Here is a 24,970-nt window from a genome sequence, read left to right on the forward strand (position 1 = left end):
AGTCGCCTGAACCAGCAGCGCGGCGAGAGAGTCGCCAGCCGGGCGTCCCCTTTAAGGCTGCGCTTTGAAATGTAATTACACGGAGCTCAGCCCTTTCCCCACAAAGGTCAGTTGTGAAGATGAATCCCGGGAGAGATCGCGGCCCGATCCTTCAACGCTCAGCGCAGGCTCCGGGGAACATCGCCTGAAAAGGTCATTAAAAGATTATTCTGTTCACCTTGGGAACGGCAGAAAGTGCTGAAATTACAAACTCTTCTCTTCCCCTCACTTTTTCTTCTGCTGAAGTAAAAGAAGAAGAAAAGAAACAGAAACAGGAGGAGGAACAATCGGACACAAAACCGCGCAATTCATTAACTAAATCACAATGCGTCCCGCCATCAGGAGGCCGACGCCCGGAGATGGGGGGCTGTAAAAGTAATGAGGGGTACAATAGCCTCTATAAGGGGCAGTGTTTGGGCACAATAGCCTCTATAAGGGGCAGGGTTTCAGTTAAGGGGCTTTTAGTATTCTTGTTATTCTCTACATAAAGACAGGGGAGGGCTCGAGCCCGGCATCATAATCACGTGCCCCGTATCAGTGACAAAAACATTATTAAAGTGAACCTCCGGACTAAAAATCGACTCAGCAGCACTGAAAAGGCTTGGTGTTTCTTTAACAGTTTCACGGCATCAGAACTTTGTTTCTCTAATCCAAGCCTCATTTTTAGCTGCACAGAAGAAAACTGCCCGGGCATTTTCCCCTGATGCTGTGCAAAGCATGATGGGATTTCTGATGTTGTTGCTCTCATTCTGCTGTTTTGGTGCAAATTTTTTTTGTTACATTTTGAATTTGACATTTGAAGTCTAGCGTGTGCAGCTGGGAGGGGTTATCGGGACACAGGACAGTTGGAAATGTGTCTCCTGCTCCTTGTCACCTCCTTTCAACCAAAAAGATGGCTGCCCCATGACAAAGATGGCAGCCCCCATGAATCACAAACATTTGCCTGTTCTTTTAAAACAGGGTGGGTAAAAAAATATATTACCTATCTATTCTAATTAACATAACTAATGTAACTTAGTGACAGTATGTTTGTTTAGGCTGAAGTTCCCCTTTAACAGCAGAGCCATAAACAGCTGACAGAGACCGGCAGAGTGGGCAATATCCTCTGAATCACATCTATGGGGGGCTACACAGAAACCAAGCAGCTCGGGGCTACCCAAAACCACAAGGAAAATATAGAGGGCTAAAAGAGACCAAAAAGCCCTCCTACTAAAAAGCAATGCTTAGTGTAATATGCCTTCTTAATGGGAATCTGAAGTGAAAATAAACTTGTGAGATAATGAATTATATATGTAGTACAGCTAAGAAATAGAACATTATCAGCAAATATATGAGTTTCCTTCTGTTTCTAGTGCAGGAAGAATGAAGAATCTTCAGTTATCTATGCAAAAGAGCTTCTCTGAGCTCTCTGAACAAATTTGGTTGGCTACAGTGCAGTTTTGTGACGCACTTATCTCAACCTGTCTCTCACTGTTTCTTGTTTGATTAAGGTTTTACTGCAGGAAAGGTCAAAGAGTCATGCAAATATTAGAGGATGATGCATTGGCCTCAATTCACTAAGATCATGCTGGAGATAATAAGGCAAGAGATAACTTGCCACCAGACAGTAAGAGAGTTATCTTATCTCTTCATTACTCAAGTTACCTCCTCTGTAGTTACGTTACCTCCTCTGTAGTTACGTTACCTCCTCTGTAGTTACGTTACCTCCTCTGTAGTTAAGTTACCTCCTCTGTAGTTAAGTTACCTCCTCTGTAGTTAAGTTACCTCCTCTGTAGTTAAGTTACCTCCTCTGTAGTCACGTTACCTCCTCTGTAGTCACGTTACCTCCTCTGTAGTCACGTTACCTCCTCTGTAGTCACGTTACCTCCTCTGTAGTCACGTTACCTCCTCTGTAGTCACGTTACCTCCTCTGTAGTCACGTTACCTCCTCTGTAGTCACGTTACCTCCTCTGTAGTCACGTTACCTCCTCTGTAGTTACGTTACCTCCTCTGTAGTTACGTTACCTCCTCTGTAGTTACGTTACCTCCTCTGTAGTTACGTTACCTCCTCTGTAGTTACGTTACCTCCTCTGTAGTTACGTTACCTCCTCTGTAATTACGTTACCTCCTCTGTAGTTAAGTTACCTCCTCTGTAGTTACGTTACCTCCTCTGTAGTCACGTTACCTCCTCTGTAGTCACGTTACCTCCTCTGTAGTCACGTTACCTCCTCTGTAGTTACGTTACCTCCTCTGTAGTTACGTTACCTCCTCTGTAGTTACGTTACCTCCTCTGTAGTTACGTTACCTCCTCTGTAGTCATGTTACCTCCTCTGTAGTCATGTTACCTCCTCTGTAGTTACGTTACCTCCTCTGTAGTTACGTTACCTCCTCTGTAGTTACGTTACCTCCTCTGTAGTTACGTTACCTCCTCTGTAGTCATGTTACCTCCTCTGTAGTCACGTTACCTCCTCTGTAGTTACGTTACCTCCTCTGTAGTTACGTTACCTCCTCTGTAGTTACGTTACCTCCTCTGTAGTTACGTTACCTCCTCTGTAGTGATGTTACCTCCTCTGTAGTGATGTTACCTCCTCTGTAGTGATGTTACCTCCTCTGTAGTTACGTTACCTCCTCTGTAGTTACGTTACCTCCTCTGTAGTCACGTTACCTCCTCTGTAGTCACGTTACCTCCTCTGTAGTCACGTTACTTCCTCTGTAGTCACGTTACCTCCTCTGTAGTCACGTTACCTCCTCTGTAGTCACGTTACCTCCTCTGTAGTTACGTTACCTCCTCTGTAGTTACGTTACCTCCTCTGTAGTTACGTTACCTCCTCTGTAGTTACGTTACCTCCTCTGTAGTTACGTTACCTCCTCTGTAGTTACGTTACCTCCTCTGTAGTTACGTTACCTCCTCTGTAGTTACGTTACCTCCTCTGTAGTTACGTTACCTCCTCTGTAGTCATGTTACCTCCTCTGTAGTCATGTTACCTCCTCTGTAGTTACGTTACCTCCTCTGTAGTTACGTTACCTCCTCTGTAGTTACGTTACCTCCTCTGTAGTTATGTTACCTCCTCTGTAGTCATTTTCACACACAGTTAATTACCAGCCTGTCTTTAACTTTAGAATTCTGGAGTTATTTTAAGGATTGAAGAGTTAACTAAAAGACAGAAGAGGTAACTTTAGGTTTGCTTGAGGTAAAAGGTTTCCTGAATACGACATGCCCCATCACCATGGTGATAACTATAGAAACCTTATTAAAGACAGGAGATAAGCTTAGTGAAGTGGGGCCAATGTTGTAAAAAAAAAAAAAAAAAGCTATATAACAGAAAATAAAAACATGAGACTCTCTTATTTGCTACTAATGTTCTATTTATTATCCGTACTACACAACCAATTCATTATATGATTTTTTTCGCTTCAGTGTCACTTTAAAGCAGAAGGTGTTTGCAATAATTCAGCTTTAAGTGAGTGACTGTGGTCTCCCACAATGCACTGCTACTGAATATGCAAATTATCTCTTTATACCCCTGAGCCAGGATTACATCCAGAACCGCTCGTGTAGCAAGCCTATAGCTTATACATGTTACAGAGACACACCAACCCCACATGCAGACAGCCTGTTCCAGACTTTGAGTCCTCCTCAGTGCATGACGGGGATTGATATGGCTGTGTGGGGATAGGGCTTGGGCCAGTACAACAGAGTAACCCAGCAGCTCATGAGGACCCAGAACCACTAGGGAAGTATAGGGGGCTAAAAGAGACCGAGAAGCCCTCCTGCTAAAAAAAACAATGCTCAGTGTAGTTTGCCTTCTTAAAAGAGAAGGTATTTGCAATAATTCACCTTAAAGTGTATAGCTGTGGTTACCCACAATGCACCACTGCTGAATATGCAAATCAGAACCAGGGCTGCTCAAATCCGGATCCGGGAGACATCCGGATAGTTGGTATCCGGATATCTCCCAGTTACCTGTGCGGGGTGGGCAGGGGGATCAATCTTACCTGTCTGACGTCTTCTTCAGTCCGTCCCTCGGCGCCTCCCACGATGCGCTCCACGCGGCGGTCACGTGATTACAAACACTTCCTCCTTCCGGGTTGAAGGAGGAAGTGTTTGTAGTTACGTGATGCGCGTGGAGCGCATCGTGGGAGGCGCCGAGGGACGGACTGAAGAAGACGTCAGACAGGTAAGATTGACCCCCCCCGCCCAGCTTTACTGGGAGATATCTGGATAGAACTATCTGGTTATCTCCCGGATCCGGATTTGAGCAGCCCTACCCAGAACCGCTGGTGTATAACAAAGCTATAGCTTATACATGTTACAGAGCCACACCAACCCCACCTGCAGTCAGCCTGTTTTAGACTGTTGGTCCTCATCGGTGCATGGAAGGGATGGATATGGCTCTATGGGATAGGGGCTTGGATCAGTAATAAGCAGGGCTGTGGAGTCGGAGTCTGAGTTGGAGTTGAGGAGTCGGAGCAATTTTGGGTACCCGGAGTCGGATAATTTTGTACAAAATCCACAGCCTTGGTAAGTATTAGACTAGTCGGAGTGGAGGAGTCGGAACCATTTTGGTACCCGGAGTCGGAGTTGGAGTCGGTGGTTAAATAAACTGAGGAGTCGGAGTTGGAGTTGAAAGATTTTTGTACCGACTCCACAGCCCTGGTAAAAAGTAATACCCAGAAATCGCTCATGGTGACCCAGAACCACAAGGAGAGTATAGGGGACTAAAAGAGACCAAAAAGCCCTCCTACTGAAAAGCAATGCTTGGTGTGGTTTGCCTTCTTAAAACAGAAGGAATCTGCGATAATTCAGCTTTAAGTGAACATCTGTGGTTACCCACAATGCACGTGGCACATGAAGCGGAGGAACATTTCATTCATACTTAAATAACTCCGATATACTAACATACTCACCCGGCTGGACAGAGATTCTCAGCGTTTTATCTTTGTGGGTTTGGACATCTTGCTCCCTGTAACTGAGGTTTCTGGTGTTTGATTCATGTTTCAGACACTAAATGGGTTATTTTTGCCTGACAACCCTTAAAAATCTTACCTTGCTAATCAAGGAGACATTTCAGGGCACAAGCGCTGTTCTGACACGCTCTCTGGCTACAGCTCATTGCTCTATAGAGAGGGAAGGACTATATGGGGTGGCACACAAGCATCCAGCAGAGCGAGTAAGTTAAAGGGAACCCGAGTTGAGAGGGATATGAACGCTGCCATATTTATTTCCTTTTACACAATACCAGTTGCCTGGCAATCCTCCAGATCATGTGACTGTGCCACAGAGCCTGAACAAGCATGCAACAGATCAGTTAATCTGACTCAGCTGACTCAGGTTTTAATGGATTAGCCATGCTTGTTCCAGGGTTTTGACTCAGACACTACTTATGCCAGAAGGCTGCCAGGCAACTGGCATTGTTTACAAGGGAATAAACATGGCAGCCTCCACATCTCTCTCCCCTCAGGTTCCCTTTAAGTACAGCGGGCTCATTCACTGCTTATTGTTTAAAGAATCCCTGTGGCAGGTTGTTAAATAATGTGGTGGGCCAGCTATATACACTAGCTTCTAGACCAGGCATGTGCAACCTTGGCCCTCCAGCTGTTAAGGAACTACAAATCCCACAATGCATTTGCCTTTACGAGTCATGACCGTAGCTGTAAGGCTCCTGCAATGCATTGTGGGACCTGTAGTTCCTTAACAGCTGGAGCGCCAAGTGTGCCCATGCCTGCCCTAGACAGAAACATTACGGGTCTCCTCAATGACATTTAAGATCCCCAGAGAATTAAAGTGTTTACACTTCAGGGACACAACAAGGTCAAGCAGACAATCAGCACTGTTACAATTCATACCTCTTAAGTGTCAAGATCCAAAAAGCGGAGGAGGATTATTTTCTCCTAATAGTTTCAAAAATAAAAGCAAAAAACAGAGGTACTTTTCGTAAGAGAAACTCACCCTTATATTTTCGAATATTCAGAACAATTAAACGAATACACCGAACATTTACGATTGATTTTTCTGAAAATATTAGATGACTGAATAAAGATTTCAGTTTTTATATGTTTACTTCTGATTTTTCCTACATATCTGCTCAGACGTATATTGAAAAAAGGATCATTTTATCTCAACCAAAAGAAAATATTTTTATTGGGAAAAAAGAGAGACAATCAATTGATTTGATTGTATTGTGTATGGCCATCTTAACAAGAAGTAAAAATTGTTTAATAATGAACTCACAAAGTAAAGTGGTGAGAAAATCTCTTCCTTCATAATGTAGCAACAAACTTTAAGGCTGCTTTCACAGTGGGACGTTACAGGTGCACGTTAGAGCAGCCTGTAACGCAGCCCACCGCACAGCAATGAGAAATCAATGGGCTGTTCACAGTGCCCACGTTGCGTTACACAGTAACGCTGCACGTTCTTTTGCAGCATACTGTGCGTTCTAGCGGCTTAAGCCGCGTTAGACTGTTTGCACATGCTCAGTATGGGTTGTATTTTTTTATTTTGTGGGCGGAGAGGAGGCGGGGAGAGGTCACTACGTAGCCAGGCACATGGCTACTTAGCATTCACTGCACTTGCAGTGTTTACTCTTTGGAGCAGACGCTGATTGGCTGGCGGGACCACGTGATGCGGAGAGCTACGCTCACGTGGTCTCCGCAGTGCCTCCGACAGGCGCACCAAGAGCTGCTTGTAACGCGGCTCTTGGTAGCGTCCTGCTCCAACACCACCAGGCGTTGCGTTAGGGGCACGTTATGCGCCCTATAACGTCCCCTAAACGCAACGTCTTGGTGAGAAAGCAGCCTAAAGGACAATTGAAGTGAGAGGGGTATGGGGGCTGCCATATTTATTTATTTTTAAGCAATATCATTTACCTGGCTATCCATCTGATCCTTTGCCTATAATACTTTAAGCCATAGCCCCTGAACAAGCATGCAGCAGATCAGGTGCTCTGACTGAAGTGTGACTGGATTAGCTGCATGCTTGTTTTAGGTGCGTGATTCAGACACTACTGCAGCCAAAGAGATCAGCAGGACAGCCCGGCAACTGATATTGTTCAACAGGAAATAAATATGGCAGCGTCCACATCACTCTCACTTCAGGTGTCCTTTAAAGGGATACTGTAGGGGGGGTCAGGGGAAAATGAGTTGAACTTACCCGGGGCTTCTAACGGTCCCCCGCAGACATCCTGTGTTGGCGCAGCCACTCGCCGATGCTACGGCCCCGCCTCCAGTTCACTTCTGGAATTTCAGACTTTAAAGTTTGAAAACCACTGCGCCTGCGTTGCCGTGTCCTCGCTCCCGCTGATGTCACCAGGAGCGCACAGCGCAGGCCCAGTATGGTCTGTGTCTGCGCAGTACACTCCTGGTGACATCAGCGGGAGCGAGGACATGGGCGTGCAGGCGCAATGGTTTTCTGACTTTAAAGTCAGAAATTCCAGAAGTGAACTGGAGGCGGGGTCGGAGCATTTGTGAGTGGCTGCGCCAACACAGGATGTCTGCGGGGGACCATTAGAAGCCCCGGGTAAGTTCAGCTCATTTTCCCCCGACCCCCCTACAGTATCCCTTTAAGCACTATACCGCACTAGAGCACTTGTAGCCGCATTTCGAAATCACCAGCGTTTCCAAAATGCCAGGCTAATGAAAGTTAATGCAGCTGAGCCTACAGGAGCAATGCCCCAGCATGCAGCATTTTTGCAGCAATTTAATAGGGCAAAGCAGGACCCGAAATCGCTTTTCTCTAAATGGCTCCGGAAATCACTCCACTTTTAAGCGGCAGAATCGCTCTCAGCATTTTGAAAGTGATTTGCATACGCAAGTGGCGCCCGGCCCAACTAACTGCAGAAGACCGACGAGTAAATGGCGTAAAAGTAAAGTAGAATTTCAGCAATCTCTGTAGCCAGGAGTCTAAGCTGCGACGTCAGAACAGCCAGAAAACACAAAGTAAGGCAGCCACTGCATACCCCCCCAATTTATTATCATTGATTTATATAGCATATATATAATTTATATATCTTCCCTGGCGCTGTAGAACAGCATACAGGGTATAGCAATACAAAATACCAGTTAATACAAGACAATATTGGAGTAAAGCTGATGAAGTGAGCAAATCAACTACAGATTGTAACACAAGGGTGGGAGGTATGTACACACAGTATTCTGCTGCCCCCAAACATGCTGTGACCTCTTCTCGGGGTGCTGGGGGGGGTCTGAAAAATGCTCACGTATCAGCAGTGTCTGCTCTCATTGGGGATGGTTTGTGTTACCAGCACAAGTTCAGGTTACTAAAATGAGGGGAGGAACAAAGGATGGATGAGGGGGGGGGGGGGGGGTGGAGGGGAGAGCTCGCTACATATGTGAACAATTAGAGCGCCTGATATCCCCCCAGAGACCCCTCATTAATAGTCACTAAGTGCACCATTATCCGGCAATTCACTGAACCCTCCAGAAACCCATCAATACAGAGGACAGGGCCCCGTGTGACGGAGGAAAGAGCAGGGGTACGAGATAGAGAAACACCAAAACATTCCCAATTGTAGTCTACTTAAAACACACCTAAAGTGAGAGGTATATGGAGGCTACCATGCTCATTTCCTGAAGAACAATGCACATTACCTGGCTGTCCTGCTGATCTCTCTGGCTGCAGTAGTGTCTGAATGACACACCTGAAACAGGCATGCAGCTAATCCAGTCACACTTCAGTCAGAGCTCCTGATCTGCTGCATGCTTGTTCAGGGGCTATGGCTAAATGTATTAGAGGCAGAGGACCAGCAGGACTGCCAAGGAATTAGTATTGTATAACAGGAAATAAATATGGCAGCCTCCATATACCTCTCACTTTAGGTTACTTTTTATTGAAGAGTATAATTTACTCTGGGGAACAAATGTATAATAGAGTGTGACTGTGGTGAGGACATTAGAGTGTAAGCTCCTCTGGTGCAGAGGCTGATGGGAATGGATCAGAGATCTCTGTACAGCTCTGTGGAATATGCCAGAGCTATATAAATGTATAATAATAATAGTGTGTGACTGTGGTGAGGACATTAGAGTGTAAGCTCCTCTGCTGCAGAGACTGATGGGAATGGATCAGTGATCTCTGTACAGCGCTGTGGCATATGTCAGAGCTATATAAATGTATAATAATAATAGTGTGTGACTGTGGTGAGGGCATTAGAGTGTAAGCTCCTCTGGTGCAGAGGCTGATGGGAATGGATCAGTGATCTCTGTACAGCACTGTGGCATATGTCAGAGCTATATACATGTATAATAATAATAGTGTGTGACTGTGGTGAGGACATTAGAGTGTAAGCTCCTCTGGTGCAGAGACTGATGGGAATGGATCAGTGATCTCTGTACAGTGCTGTGGCATATGTCAGAGCTATATACATGTATAATAATAATAGTGTGTGACTGTGGTGAGGGCATTAGAGTGTAAGCTCCTCTGGTGCAGAGGCTGATGGGAATGGATCAGTGATCTCTGTACAGCACTGTGGCATATGTCAGAGCTATATACATGTATAATAATAATAGTGTGTGACTGTGGTGAGGACATTAGAGTGTAAGCTCCTCTGGTGCAGAGACTGATGGGAATGGATCAGTGATCTCTGTACAGCGCTGTGGTATATGTCAGAGCTATATAAATGTATAATAATAATAATAGTGTGTGACTGTGGTGAGGACATTAGAGTGTAAGCTCCTCTGGTGCAGAGACTGATGGGAATGGATCAGTGATCTCTGTACAGCACTGTGGTATATGTCAGAGCTATATAATGTATAATAATAATAGTGTGTGACTGTGGTGAGGACATTAGAGTGTAAGCTCCTCTGCTGCAGAGACTGATGGGAATGGATCAGTGATCTCTGTACAGCACTGTGGCATATGTCAGAGCTATATACATGTATAATAATAATAGTGTGTGACTGTGGTGAGGGCATTAGAGTGTAAGCTCCTCTGGTGCAGAGGCTGATGGGAATGGATCAGTGATCTCTGTACAGCACTGTGGCATATGTCAGAGCTATATACATGTATAATAATAATAGTGTGTGACTGTGGTGAGGGCATTAGAGTGTAAGCTCCTCTGGTGCAGAGACTGATGGGAATGGGTCAGTCATCTCTGTACAGCGCTGTGGAATATGTCAGAGCTATATAAATGTATAATAATAGTGTGTGACTGTGGTGAGGACATTAGAGTGTAAGCTCCTCTGCTGTAGAGACTGATGGGAATGGATCAGTGATCTCTGTACAGTGCTGTGGGATATGTCAGAGCTATATAATGTATAATAATAATAGTGTGTGACTGTGGTGAGGACATTAGAGTGTAAGCTGATCTGGTGCAGAGACTGATGGGAATGGATCAGTGATCTCTGTACAGCGCTGTGGAATATGTCAGAGCTATATAAATGTATAATAATAGTGTGTGACTGTGGTGAGGACATTAGAGTGTAAGCTCCTCTGGTGCTGATGGGAATGGATCAGTGATCTCTGTACAGTGCTGTGGCATATGTCAGAGCTATATAAATGTATAATAATAATAGTGTGTGACTGTGGTGAGGACATTAGAGTGTAAGCTCCTCTGGTGCAGAGGCTGATGGGAATGGATCAGTGATCTCTGTACAGTGCTGTGGAATATGTCAGAGCTATATAAATGTATAATAATAATAGTGTGTGACTGTGGTGAGGGCATTAGAGTGTAAGCTCCTCTGGTGCAGAGACTGATGGGAATGGATCAGTGATCTCTGTACAGCACTGTGGTATATGTCAGAGCTATATCCATGTATAATAATAATAATAGTGTGTGACTGTGGTGAGGACATTAGAGTGTAAGCTGATCTGGTGCAGAGACTGATGGGAATGGATCAGTGCTCTCTGTACAGCACTGTGGAATATGTCAGAGCTATATAAATGTATAATAATAGTGTGTGACTATGGTGAGGACAGTAGAGTGTAAGCTCCTCTGGTGCAGAGACTAATGGGAATGGATCAGTGATCTCTTTACAGCGCTGTGGAATATGTCAGAGCTATATAAATGTATAATAATACTAATAATAATAATAATAATAATAGTGTGTGACTGTGGTGAGGACATTAGAGTGCAAGCTCCTCTGTGACAGATGACATGGATACACATCAGGCAATCATTATAGCAGGCATACAGTCGCAGTCGGTGGTATTTTGGCTGATGTTCTGCATATCAGATGCAGGCTGGTTCGCCTGTCCATCAATCAATTACTGTATAATTTGGTTTTCCAGTAAATAAAGACGGGCCGGTTTTATGTGGAGTCGCCGTGGCGTTTCATCGTGTGTAGCGGCGTGGGCCGGAATAATAATGTTGACGCTCGGCGATTTTGATGTCTTCATCGGTAATAGAGAAATCTCGCAGAGTTCATCAAACTGATTAAATAAATTAGTTCAGCTAGGATCCGCATGGCAGATTCATTAGCGGAGAGCGGTGTGTGAAATTCCATATTTCTCGCACATGGTGGAGCCGCGATCATCGCGGAGAACGCTGATTAACCGGTCAGGAAGTACTGGGGGGAGGGGAGGGCACTACAGATAATTAGGCTGAAATAAGCCCCATCTGTGTCAAGTTCTGCCTCTCAGTGGAGACATTTCAGTCGCATGGAAACTCGGAAACTTCTTCCAGGCATCTGCTGATAATTCTCTCTCTCCAGAGGAACGAAAAACTCCTTCCTGAAGCCATGAAGGTAGAGCGATCAATTTCACGGATTAGAATATTCCCACACTGTCCTCAGGTAATTATACAGTAATGCCGTGAGCTGGAAGAAAACTATTACGACCTTTTTAAAATCCCTAATTTTGCCATCGCCTGTCTTGCCTGCTTACCGCTCTTACTGGAAGAACCCCCTCCTCTATATGGATGGTAAAATCTGGATTATTGCCTCTCTTTTTTTTGGTACTGTTAGAATGCATAGTTTAGTCACCAATTCTGTCATACTGTTGAACCACACCTCAGTTATGCTGTAATACATTTTTAGTAATACAAGACACAGAACATTTATATTGCACGTTGCTCCTGGCGGACTCAAAGCGCCAGAGCTGCAGCCACTAGGGGGTGCGCTATAGGCAGTAGCAGTGTTAGAGAACCTTGCCCAAGGTCTCCTTACTGAGTAGGTGCTGGCTTACTGAACAGGAAGGGCTGGGATTCAAACCCTGGTCTCCTGTGTCAGAGGCGGAGCCCTTATCCAGTACACTATCCAGCCAATCATCACAATGCAGATACACAGACCTAGTAAAGTAGGACTGATCCAACTACATAGGACATCTGCAGGGTCATGTGTAGGCATAGGCAAACCAGGCAGAAGCCTTGGGCCACACGTGCAGGAGGGGGCATAACAGAGGTATATTTTAGCAGATTGTGCTTTGCGGAATTCTAAACTACAACTGTCAGTTTAATTAGGAAAGGGGTTGGAGGGAATTTTAACACCTAAAAAGACACTACGGATTAACAAAGGTGTTATGAATTGCGTAACAGTGATAGGACAGGTGCTATTAATGAGCTAATTAAGATGTAATTAAAGGAGAGGTATATGGAGGCTGCCATGTTTATTTTCTTTTAAACAATACCAGTTGCCTGGCAGCCCTGCTGCTCCTCTGCCTCTAATACATTTAGCCATAACCCCTGAACAAGCATGCAGCAGATCAGGTGCTCTGACTGAACTGTGACTGGATTAGCCGCATGCTTGTTTCTTGTGCGATTCAGACACTACTGCAGCCAAAGAGATAAGCAGGGCTGCCAGGCAACTGGTATTGTATAAAAGGAAATGCCTATGGAAGCATCACTTTAGGTTCCCTTTAAAGCTCCATACACGCAGCAGATGAAACGCAGACGATGTCGGCAATAACAACCGCCTTTGGCGAGAATCCAGCATGTGTCCGGAAGCCCCTGATCCCTGTGAACTGCTTCATCCGAGCGATGGCAGAGGGTGTTATTCCCTCCACTTTCTCCACTGCCACGTCCACCCTCGACTGTCTCCCCGTAATCGGGTACTGACAACTTTGCAAGGGCCCCCGGGGACCAAAAAGATTGTGGGGAGAGCTGGGGGCCCCAGCAGCTAGCTTGGGGTTCTGGGGTATTTGGTAATGCCGGCCCTGCCCCTCTGCCCCCCCCCCCCCAATCACTCTCACGTGGGCTCCCATCAGCTACCACTCTTCTTACTCCCCTAATACTTTATCTCTGTTCCTCTGTGACCCTCGCCTCTTGCCATCCATGTATTCAAGTTACTAACAACTGCAGGAGGTGCCCAATAGGATAAAATAACTGAACTCTGAAAAATGGAGTGTACCATGTGACTTGTCTCCAAAGATAAATCAGGCAATAAATAATAAGTTACAGACATATCGATTGGGAGCATGTGACCACAGTGTGTTTCGTGCTCACTGAGACACTTCGTCAGGTGACTGCATGTGACAGGTCAGCCTGTAGCCAGAGCTGCCTGGTAACACTATAGAGCATGTGACAGTGTGTTTCGTGATCACTGAGCCACTTCGTCAGGTAACTGTGATAGGTCACCCTGTAACCACAGCTGCCTGGTTACTCTTTTGAGTTTTTCCTAGATGTGTTTGTAACAAAGGGTCATGTAAGTGGAATTGCAGAGCTCATACGACAGCAGATATTTCGAGAAGATTGCGGCAGATGGCTCGCCACGCACAAACAACCTGCAGTTATATTTGTGTTGATAGAAAGATGCAAAGCCAAAGAAGTGAGGAATCCAACATAACGAGCTGACTCACTATTTAAATGTCAAAGTTGCTGTTTTTCTTTTCTCGGTTTTCTTAGTTGGAACATTCAAAATACAGAACATTTTTTTTTTAAATAAAAAGTCCATAAAATGACTTTTCTGGGGAACACTTATCGGCTAAAAACATTGCAAAAACAGTTACAAAGCGACATAATGCAAACGCGAGGCATCCAACTGATCACACAGGATTCAAAATGATTATGTAAACTATTATTATTATTTAAAGGGGTTCTGTAGGGAGGGGGGGGGGGTCTGAGGATAAAAACTGCCACTTACCTGGGGCTTCTATCAGCCCCCTGTAGCAGTAATGTTCCACGCCGTCCTCCTCCGATCCTCCGTTCCCTGCCACCGGCCCCGGTCTAGCGCGGCACACCGTCCAACTGCGGCTGCGCGGCCGTGGCCTGCTTGCCCCCGCGTCATCAGAAGCTTGCAGCGCAGACGCAGTACAAGAAAACTTCATACTGCGCATGCACAGTAAGCTTCCGATGACGCGAACGGCAGCACGCATTATTCGGCTATGACAGATGAATAATGCCCTCTGCCAACGGTGGGGAACGGCAGATCGGAGGAGGACGACATGGGACGTTACTGCTACATGGGGCAGATAGAAGCCCCAGGTAAGTGGCGGTTTTTATCCTCAGGCACCCCCACAGAACCCCTTTTAAGAGGAGCTGTCAGCCATACTATCTCAGAAAAAAAACACATAAATAAGTAAATAAATACTTGCTATACGTACATAACACATGTATTGCACTGTCCATGTTTTGATTTCAGTGAATTTTATATAGTAAATAAAGAGAATTCTGTTTCTGGCAGTTTCCATTTTGGAATCCCTGTGTCTGAAGCCAATCTTGATGTCATTTCCTCCCTTACTGTTTCCTCTCCTCTTTCTGATTTAGTATGCATTGCCCGCCCTCCTCCCAGTCTTCAGACACTCCCACCCAGCTCTGCAGTAAGAGGTACATCCTCACAAATCATTGCGTGACTTTGCAGACTTGGTTTATTTGTAGGAAACGGATTTCAGCTGAGTCACTTTCTCAGCTTCTCAGCACAAGAAATATTGGCCAATCGGAGAGGAACAGAGGTGTGGGAGGGGAAAACAGGAGGGAAAGAGGCTTCAGCCAATCGGGATGCATTAGTTATGTCTGAGGGGAAAAGCGGACCAAGGTGCATAAGAGAAAAACCCAGAATGCACTGCAACTTCTATTTTGCGGCAGATGTACCAAATAAGAACCAACTTTTTACTTTTGGATTGCCTGGTTAGCATCCTTATTATTTGTTTACCAGATAAATATAGAGAATTCATTTTTTATTTTATGCGAACAGTTACTCTTTAAAGGACATCCGAAGTGAAAATAAACTGAGGAGAAAAACAATTGTATCTATCCTCTTTCTCCTAAAAATGACTTTTTTAGATATCCCACAGTTTTATTTTATATTTAAATCTAGTTTTTAAGTTTTTACTGTTTCATTGTCTCTGAATGACACCTTCAGTGAAGTATGCCAGAGCTAAAAATCTATGAATTATTGACCCTTTTTATCTCTTTTCTGCTCCGAGAAGCCATTTACTGACAGGAAAGTGCTTTATGGCTGTAATTACTTATCAGTAAAGGTTATGCTATAGTCTGACCCAGTCCGATCCGGGCAGAAACTGTCACTTACATACCTGATGTTTAACTCTTTCAGGCAGAGAAAGAAAAAAAGGAACACAGCACAGTTATTAGTGCACTTGGCACTGTACATACCCATGTCTACCTCATCATGTCACCTCGGTTGTCCTTAAAGCTTTATTTATATTTTAAGTGATAGCATATTATGAGACGCTGTATAATAGATGGGGGGACTTTATTAACCCTGTAACTTTGAAAATAAAACATGAAATACATCAGTACGAGGAAGCTTCCCTGCTCCACCCAGAGCCCTCTGCTGCTGCCGGCCGGGACCTTCTTTATCTTCATGGCCGCGTTCCACTAGTGCAGCCGTACTGCACAGGCTCCAGTGGGTTTGCGTCTGCGCAGTATCACAGCCGTGCCGTACACGGAGGGGTGTGTGACTGCAGCCAATCTTCAACTTTAATACCGAAGACTGTTTAGCAGGTCCCAGTTCAGTCTTGGAGGGGCGCAGGAAGATGGGGGAAGCCTCTGTACCATTCAGACGCTTCCCCCCTACTGAGGTGAGGATCTAACCTTGCTTTTTGGTTTCTTTTTAAGGTCACAGGTACTCTTTAGACAATGTTACACACGGACTTGACAGCGTTAAACAACGTTACACAGAATGGTGATGTAACAATTAACAATGGTGCATAGACTGCAATGTAGGGATAAATATAGAAGACGAGTCACTGAGTCCATATGGTGGTGGGGAAGAGCACACAGGGAGGAGAGCCCTGCCAAATAGGCGTAATATCTAAATGCACGCAAATTCTTTATAAACATTTCTACAGGCAAACATTAGCCCTACACACAGCAATGTGAGAATGGCGACATCTGGCACAGGATTCTGGCTATATGAGACAATAGCATAGAAGGAATGAGGTGCTGTCTTGGTGTGGGAATGTGCTGGACATATATGGTATGTGTAACAGTGAAGTAGGCATTGTGCCATAGTGGTGTGGGGGGCAAGGCCTATATGAGACAATAGCGAGGTGGCAATGACCCCAGGAAGTGCCGCCATCTTGGCATGGGCATCGGGTTGGACATATGTTAGCAGTGAGGTAGGAATGACAGGAAGTGCCGCCATCTTGGCATGGGCATCGGGTTGGACATATGTTAGCAGCGAGGTGGGAATGACAGGAAGTGCCGCCATCTTGGCATGGAGTCGGAACTAGGTTAGCAGTGAGGTGGGACTGACAGGAAGTGCCGCAATCTTGGCATGGACATTGAGTCAGAAAGAGGTTAGCAGTGAGGTGGGAATGCCAGGAAGTGCCGCAATCTTGGTATGGGCATCTGGTCAGACATATTAGCAGTGAGGTGGGAATGACAGGAAGTGCCACCATCTTGGCATGGGCAGCGGATTGGACAAATATAGGCAGTGTGGTGGTAATGCCCCCAGGAAGTGCCGCCATCTTGGCATGGGCATCTGGTTGGACATATATAAGCAGTGAGGTGAGAGTGACTGGAAGTGCCGCCATCTTGGCATGGGCATCAGGATGAACACACATCACACAGCCGCAGTGTGGTCTCACCTTGGAAGGTCAGGATGGGGTGCTCCCTCCGCAGGCACTGCTCATCCACCTCTCGCTCCTCGGCTCGCACCGGCTGCGGCGAGAGGTGGGACAGGAGTACGGACAGCGCTGGTAAGGATACAGCCAACAACCATAACCTGGACATGGTGGGAAACAGCCGGACGTCTATCTGGGGTAAAACCTGCAAAAGAGAACAGAGAAAGCATAAAGTAACAGTCCGGACTCTCATACCAAAGTCTAGAGAGGTAGCTACAGAGGACGTACCACCCGTAGCTGTCCTGCAGGAAGTGTTTACTTATCAGGTACTATAAAATACACTTTAACAAAAATAACTTCAAAACAAATAAAACAGATTGGGAATGATTCGGAAATCTTATATAGGTTACGCTAAGTACCCGCGTGAAGACTGGATAATGCCAATGAACGAAGTTCCCAACGAACTCCACACCACAAATCTTTACTGATGGGATATAAACAATAGACTGCAAGAAGATTACCAACGATCGGTAAACACGGAAGCATCCAGGGGGAAGTTCTGTAGACTTTAGCAGAAAGATCTGTACACTTGGAGGGGGTTATTAAATGAATTGATCCGATTTGAGCTGTCACGACTTGTCTTTTAAAATGTATGATCATTGTCATACATCTGCCGTCTGTAACCGTCTTTTACCAATTTAAAAAAAAAAAATAGTTAAAATGTCATTTTGACAGATTAAATCTTGCCATGGGAATGGACCTTACAGTGGAGCTGAACTCTTGTACAGGATAGAAGGAAAAACACAGAGAAATGCACCCTGTATGTATTTAGACAGCTTAGCCTGTCTAATCCCCCCTCATCTGTGACTAATCACAAGTTGTAATTTAATCTCTCAGTTGTGTCTTCTGTCACGGCAGAGCAGCTAATTTGTAAATATAGCATGTTAACCCTTTGTCTGTTTCCATTAAAGCAGGAAGTAGACACACTGCAGATTTATTGCAGGATTTGTATTAGCTACAACAAATAAATGTTTTTCTTTAAAGGTTATTATGCTGTTTAGCTTGAAGAGCAGAGATGAAGTTCTGAGTTCAGGTCCATTTTAAGGAAGGCAAATGCATGAGATAAATAAGGAGAGAGAATTCATGAGATAAACAGATAAGGCGTCTGATGCACAAAATCGCAGTAATATTGTTATGCACAGACAGCGCACGGCGATATTTTCCTAACTTCCGGCACCAAGTACTGCGAGTTACACAATTAGCGCAACTCGCGGTACTCAAGTAGCAAGAACACTGCTGCCGTAATGCGCATTATTAATGAGCATTACCGTTAGTAACGCTCGCTACCATAGCAACGGCCCCACCCCTTGAGTACCGCGAATTGCACTAGCAGCATACTTCACTGCAGGAAGTAAGGAAAATATCGCCGTGCCCAGTTTGTGCCACCTCCATGCAGTAGGAGGGTCCACAGATACTATGAACAGCCTGTGAGGTAAGCTCTCAACACATGGAGGTGGGAAAATTGGTCAGTGATTGTCCAATCATAATTGAAAGTGTGTACCAAGCTGGGCGGCCATCAGAGCGACACCGAATACAGAAACTGCCGGAAGCAATCAGAGGATATGAAGAGCGATTCACAGCAGATCCGCCGCTGACATTTCCATCAGAAAGCAATACAAAATCCCGACTCCCCGCCAGATAAGAGAAACCCCGATAACCGCGCAGAATCTCCTGCAGGAAGTGAACTTTAAATAAGAAACAAGAAGGACAGGACAACCTTTATCATCCCTCAGATATTCGCCAACCTGTCTGGAGCCGAAACGCCTCACCGAAATGTCACCAACTTTCTGAAGGTGAGAATTTCCATTCCAAAACCCTAAAGACGGCAACGAAACCCCCAAACCAAATCCCAGGCCGGTCCTACCAGAACCGCGTACACTCCGAGACATGAAATAGCATATAGTACTCAGGACTGTGTCCCTAACATATACCACAGCTGTGTACTGTACATAGATCACTGATCCATTCCTATCAGTCTCTGCAGCAGAGGAGCTTACACTCTAATGTCCTCACCACAGTCACACACTATTATTATTATACATTAATATAGCTCTGACATATTCCACAGCGCTGTACAGAGATCACTGATCCATTCCTATCAGTCTCTGCACCAAAAGAGCTTACACTCTAATGTCCTCACCACAGCCACACAATATTATGATTATTATTATTAAACATTTATATAGCTCTGACATATTCTACAGCACTGTACAGAGATCACTGATCCATTCCCATCAGTCTCTGCACCAGAGGAGCTTACACTCTAATGTCCTCACCACAGTCACACACTATTATTATTATACATTATATAGCTCTGACATATGCCACAGTGCTGTACAGAGATCACTGATCCATTCCCATCAGTCTCTACACCACAGGAGCTTACACTCTGTCCTCACCACAGTCACACACTATTATTATTATACATTTATATAGCTCTGACATATTCCACAGCGCTGTACAGAGATCACTGATACATTCCCATTAGTCTGTATAAGAGGAGCTTACACTCTAATGTCCTCACCACAGCCACACACTATTATTATTATACATTTATATAGCTCTGACATATTCCACAGCCCTGTACAGAGATCACTGATCCATTCCCATCAGTCTGCACCAGAGGAGCTTACACTCTAATGCCCTCACCACAGTCACACACTATTATTATTATACATTTATATAGCTCTGACATATTCCACAGCGCTGTACAGAGATCACTGATACATTCCCATCAGTCTCTGCACCTGAGGAGCTTACACTCTAATGTCCTCACCACAGTAACACACTATTATTATTATACATTTTTATAGGTCTGACATATTCCATACAGCCTACATATTCCATACGGCTCTCTGCTGCCTGGTAATGCCTGGTAACTGCTCACTGCTGCCTGGTAATGCCTGGTAACTGCTCACTGCTGCCTGGTAACTGCTCACTGCTGCCTGGTGCTGCCTGGTAACTGCTCACTGCTGCCTGGTAACTGCTCACTGCTGCCTGGTAACTGCTCACTGCTGCCTGGTAACTGCTCACTGCTGCCTGGTAACTGCTCGCTGCTGCCTGGTAACTGCTCGCTGCCGCCTGGTAACTGCTCGCTGCCGCCTGGTAACTGCTCGCTGCCGCCTGGTAACTGCTCGCTGCCGCCTGGTAACTGCTCGCTGCCGCCTGGTAACTGCTCGCTGCCGCCTGGTAACTGCTCGCTGCCGCCTGGTAACTGCTCGCTGCCGCCTGGTAACTGCTCGCTGCCGCCTGGTAACTGCTCGCTGCCGCCTGGTAACTGCTCGCTGCTGCCTGGTAACTGCTCGCTGCTGCCTGGTAACTGCTCGCTGCTGCCTGGTAACTGCTCACTGCTGCCTGGTAACTGCTCACTGCTGTCTGGTACCTGCTTGCTGAGCACACAGTTCAACTAACCGTGGAGTAGAGGCCTTACTTTACTTGCAGAGTACATGAATTATGTTTTCAGAGTTCCAGTAAAGTGTTGCGGAAAAGCAAAACAAGCTGAATATTTGTGAAAAATATTAATTGCTTCCAGAGGGCTTTTTTTATTTACAAGTGGAAATCCATTAATCCGAGATCAGGGCACAAATATGTTCCCCTACCCGCAATGCTAAGATACAGAAAGGACAGTAAATCTTAAATTCAGGGCTGAGGACTGATTGATTCCCTGGATATCGGCTGGATTCCTGAAATCCTGACCTGCCGACTGCATAATATGCGGAGCTACAGACAGCGCAGTCAGCAGAGGAACAGCTCTACACACACAACACTGAGCCAAACACATCAATTATCCGGGAATCAGGAACTCAGCTGCCGAAATGAGCCCAAAATTCTGCCGAAATCAGGCCTGGTGAGCCTATCAGAAGATAAAGAGAACCCGATGTGAGAGGGATATGGAGGCTGACATGTTTGTTTCCTTTTACATAATGCACATAGCCTGGCTGTCCAGCTGATCCTCTGCCTATAATACTGTAAGCCATTGCCCCTGAACAAGCATGCAGATCAGATGTCTATGCCACATCTGACAAGATTAGCTGCATGCTCGTTTCAGGTGTGTGATTTAGAAACTACTGACCAGAAAGATCAGCATAACAGCCAGGGAACTGGTATTGTTTAACAGGAAATAAATATGGCAGCCTCCATACCACTCTCACCTCGGGTTCCTTTGAGATTCCACCTTCCCCACCCCCAATAGACAAAGATCTTCTATTGAGTTATCTTGCTCTGCCTCTTTCTCTCCTGCATCTATGAAATGACTTTGCTGCATAAGTCTGGCCACACAAGTATCCGTTTTTCTAATCGCTAACTACCCAACTTGATCACTGATCTTTGCGCATCACATATTGCTCCCGAAATCTCCAACCCATTCATGGCCTATCCATTTTGTGCACTTTATTAATTGAAAGTCTGATTGGAACATGTGTGTGTGTGTGTGTGTGTGTGTGTGTGTGTGTGTGTGTGTGTGTGTGTGTGTGTGTGTGTGTGTGTGTGTGTGTGTGTGTGTGTGTGTGTGTGTGCGTGTGCGTGTGTGTGTGTGTGTGTGTGTGTGTGTGAGGGGGGGGGCAGAAGCGGTGACAGATCGATATTCCTATAACGTTACACTGCTTTAAATAAATACTTACAGTTTAATGGTTGCTTGGCAGATGTTGCTGTGATGTAGTTTGCCATGTGTTGTAGGACTCAATAGCTGTCCAATCAAATCTTTACAAGATAGGGATAGGGCGTGCCCAGGCCACAAGGTAGCCATGTCTGGCTAAGGCTCAACACACACCATACAATCTTGGTTGTACAGATTTACCAAATCTATTTAGTATAAGGGCCGACATATTGAAAATACCTTGAATGAATGATTGGATAAGCTCTTAGGCCTAGTGCACACCGGAGCGTTTCCGCTGCGGTTTGCGATCTGCTTGCGGGTGCGGATCCGCTAGGGTAATGTATTTCAATGGGCTGGTGCACACCAGAGCGGGAGGCGTTTTGCAGAAACGCATACTCCCGGGCTGCTGCAGATTTTGGATTGCGGATGCGTTTCTGCCTCAATGTTAAGTATAGGAAAACCGCAAACCGCTCTGAAAAACGGCACTTCAGAGCGGTTTGCCAGGCGTTTTTGTTACAGTAGCTGTTCAGTAACAGCTTTACTGTAACAATACATGAAATCTACTATACCAAAAGCGCTACACAAAACCGCAAAACGCTAGCTGAAACGCTGCAGAAAAAGAAGAAAAAGCGTTTCAAAATCTGCTAGCATTTTGCGGATCTGCTAGCGGTTTTTGGTGTGCACTAGGCCTTATACTACATGAAAGTGTTAAGATTGAACAACCAAGATTGTATGGTGTGTGTTGAGCTTTAGCCTTAACGTGGCCATACATTAGACAATGGCCATCAGATCGACCATCCGATAGATCCCTCTCTGACCGAATCTGATCAGATCTCTTGCCTGCCCACACACTGCAGACAGATTGTGTTGTTGTTATGTCACTTCATGTGCCAGTGTCCTGTGCTACAGGCACTCGCGGTGGCAATTCAAAAAGACACCAGACACAGGAGAAGGCTGGAGACGTGCTGAGGTGAGCATGCATCCTCGGACCCAGGGGGTACACATACGCATATGGGAAAACCAGCTTGCGTTTGGTTGGGTCTGTCGGGAAACTGAAAACTGTTACCGTCCAACCAAGCCGTTTAGCCAATTAACAGCATCAATAGTTATCTTGTTTGAGATAAGTGATCTGCTTTTGCCCTCAGTCAGCAGAACTCATTGTGATGTAAATTCTTGGAATGCTTTGATCTCTCTCTACTAGCAGAGGATATAGAAGCTGAAAGCAGAAGTCCTCTGTTATTGTCTCACACTGCCCCCTAGTGACAAGTGGCCATAAATACACATTACAGTAGTGCTAATTTGAAGCAGGAAAATGTAACAAATAAGAAGTAAAAAAAAGTGTTAAAATAAATTGCCCTGGAGCACTCGCAAGCCTCTAAATAAATGGACTACTAAAGGCTTAAACTGAGATTTTAGCAGCATGCCAGATCAATTATATTGATAAAGCCAGAAATCAATCAAAATTAATGATCAGGTGGTCATGTTGCAGCATTGATCTTTTCCAGACTTCATCACTATGATCGAATCGGCCGACTATCAATACCAAAATCTGAATAATGTGTGGGTGCCCTTAAATAAGCTACCACTGATAAACTTTGAGGTTACCTTTCTCACTTAATTTTCAGTACGTTCTGGGAGCTAATAATGTGATCTATAGACAAGAGGCGAAGATGATCAGGTGAGATAAGACATGAGCAGGGTCTCCTCCTCATTGGTGTGTGTTTCTGGGGACGGTTGACTGCAGAGACCCTTCCTCTGCTTCTCAAGCTGTTATTTGTGTTGTCTGTCTCCGGATAAGTGACAGGATGTCAGGGGTGCGCAGGGCAAACTCTTCCTGCCGTTATTACTGCCTTATCTGCAATATCCTGATCTGTGGACAGCTCTGGGAAGTTTAATAATGCTGTGACAGGCCGCGGTGTCAGTAGATTAGTGTGAGGCAGATGACATTTGCGTTGGATGATCTGGGGAAATGCTCTGATGGGTATATATAGCGAGATGGAGAGAGGGGGGCAGAGTACTCATTGCGCGCCGCACAGTACTGGGGGGAGGATCTGAACCATAAGATAAATGTTATCTTGATAGTTAGGAGTGGAGCATTACTTTAATAACCTCAGGCTGTAATCGCTATAAATTATATCACCTCGACAGCCTTAAAGGGGACCTGAACTCTTGCACAGGCCAGAAGGAAAACAGAGAAATGCACCCTATTTAGAGAGTTTTGCCTGACTAATCCCCCCTCATCTGTGTCTAATCACAAGTTGTAATTTGATCCTTCAGTTGTGTCAGCTAATTTGTAAACACAGGATGTTAACAATATATCTGCTTCCATGAGAGCAGGAAGTAGACACACAGCAGATTTATTGCAGGATTTGTATCGGCTGTAACAAAGAAACATTTTTCTGTAAAGGTTATTATGCAATTGTGTATCTTTTAGAGCAGAGAGGAAGTTCTAAGTTCAGGTCCATCCTTCTCTTACAAATCAAACCTGCTGCTCTTCCAGCAGGCGACTGAGTGGCCTAACTAGGGCAAAGCAACAGAGGCAAATATCGCTGGTCTCCAGCCTAGTGCCCCGGGTCTCCAGCCACTATAGAAAGCCCTTAAAGGACATCTGAAGTGAGAGAAATATGGAGGCTGCCATATTTATTTCCTGTTAAACAATACCAGTTACCTGGCTGCCCTGCTGGTCCTTTGCCTATAATACATTTAGCCATAGCCCCCGAACAAGCATGCAGCAGATCAGGTGTTTCTGACTGAAGTATGACTGGATCAGCTACATGCTTGCTTCTGGTGTGATTCAGACACTACTGCAGCCAAAGAGATCAGCAGGGCTGCCAGGCAACTGGTATTGTTTAACAGGAAATAAATATGGCCGCCTCCATGTTCCTCTCAATGCAGGTGTTACTAAAATCAGCAGAAAATCCAGGAATAAACGGTTCCCCTTATCTCATGATATACTTTGCCCAGGCATTCTATAGACTTCCTAAAAGCAAATCAGGGAAAAGTAAGAAAGCGTCCCATGCTTTGCCTGAAATAATTTAGGCATTCTAGGCAGCGCTGTGACTGGATCTCCATGCCGGAACCCAGCCACTCACCTCTGTACCTGATCCCATCCTCATCTCCCACAATGCACTGCAGCAGAATAAAAAACCATTAGAGTTTCAGGAAAGAATTCTCACTGACAAAGCAGCCTTCCCAGAATCCTCTGCTTCCATCCGATATATGTCCCCTGACGCAGCTCCTGTCTATATATCGTTATCATTTATTGATCGAGCGTCAGGCCTATTCCAGGACACTGCAGATAGAACACATATCAGGCTTCCTATTCTGTGCTGGGAACATAAAAGACTGCTTTTGTCAAACAACTTCTGAGTAAATCTAGAATCAAA

General features: G+C 45.3%; 1 protein-coding gene across 1 annotated transcript in view; it reads right to left on the reverse strand.

Moving 5' to 3' along the window:
* Window positions 1-24,970, reverse strand: part of SEMA5B (semaphorin 5B) — a 469,753-nt gene that overhangs the window by 248,763 nt on the left and 196,020 nt on the right. The window contains exon 3 of the mRNA XM_068246215.1: window positions 16,955-17,135. Coding sequence (XP_068102316.1) covers window positions 16,955-17,099 — 145 coding nt within the window. The 5' untranslated portion in view covers window positions 17,100-17,135. The remainder of the gene's footprint in view (window positions 1-16,954; window positions 17,136-24,970) is intronic.

The sequence above is a fragment of the Hyperolius riggenbachi genome, chromosome 7 (assembly GCF_040937935.1).
Source record: "Hyperolius riggenbachi isolate aHypRig1 chromosome 7, aHypRig1.pri, whole genome shotgun sequence".
NCBI classification, from domain to species: domain Eukaryota; kingdom Metazoa; phylum Chordata; class Amphibia; order Anura; family Hyperoliidae; genus Hyperolius; species Hyperolius riggenbachi.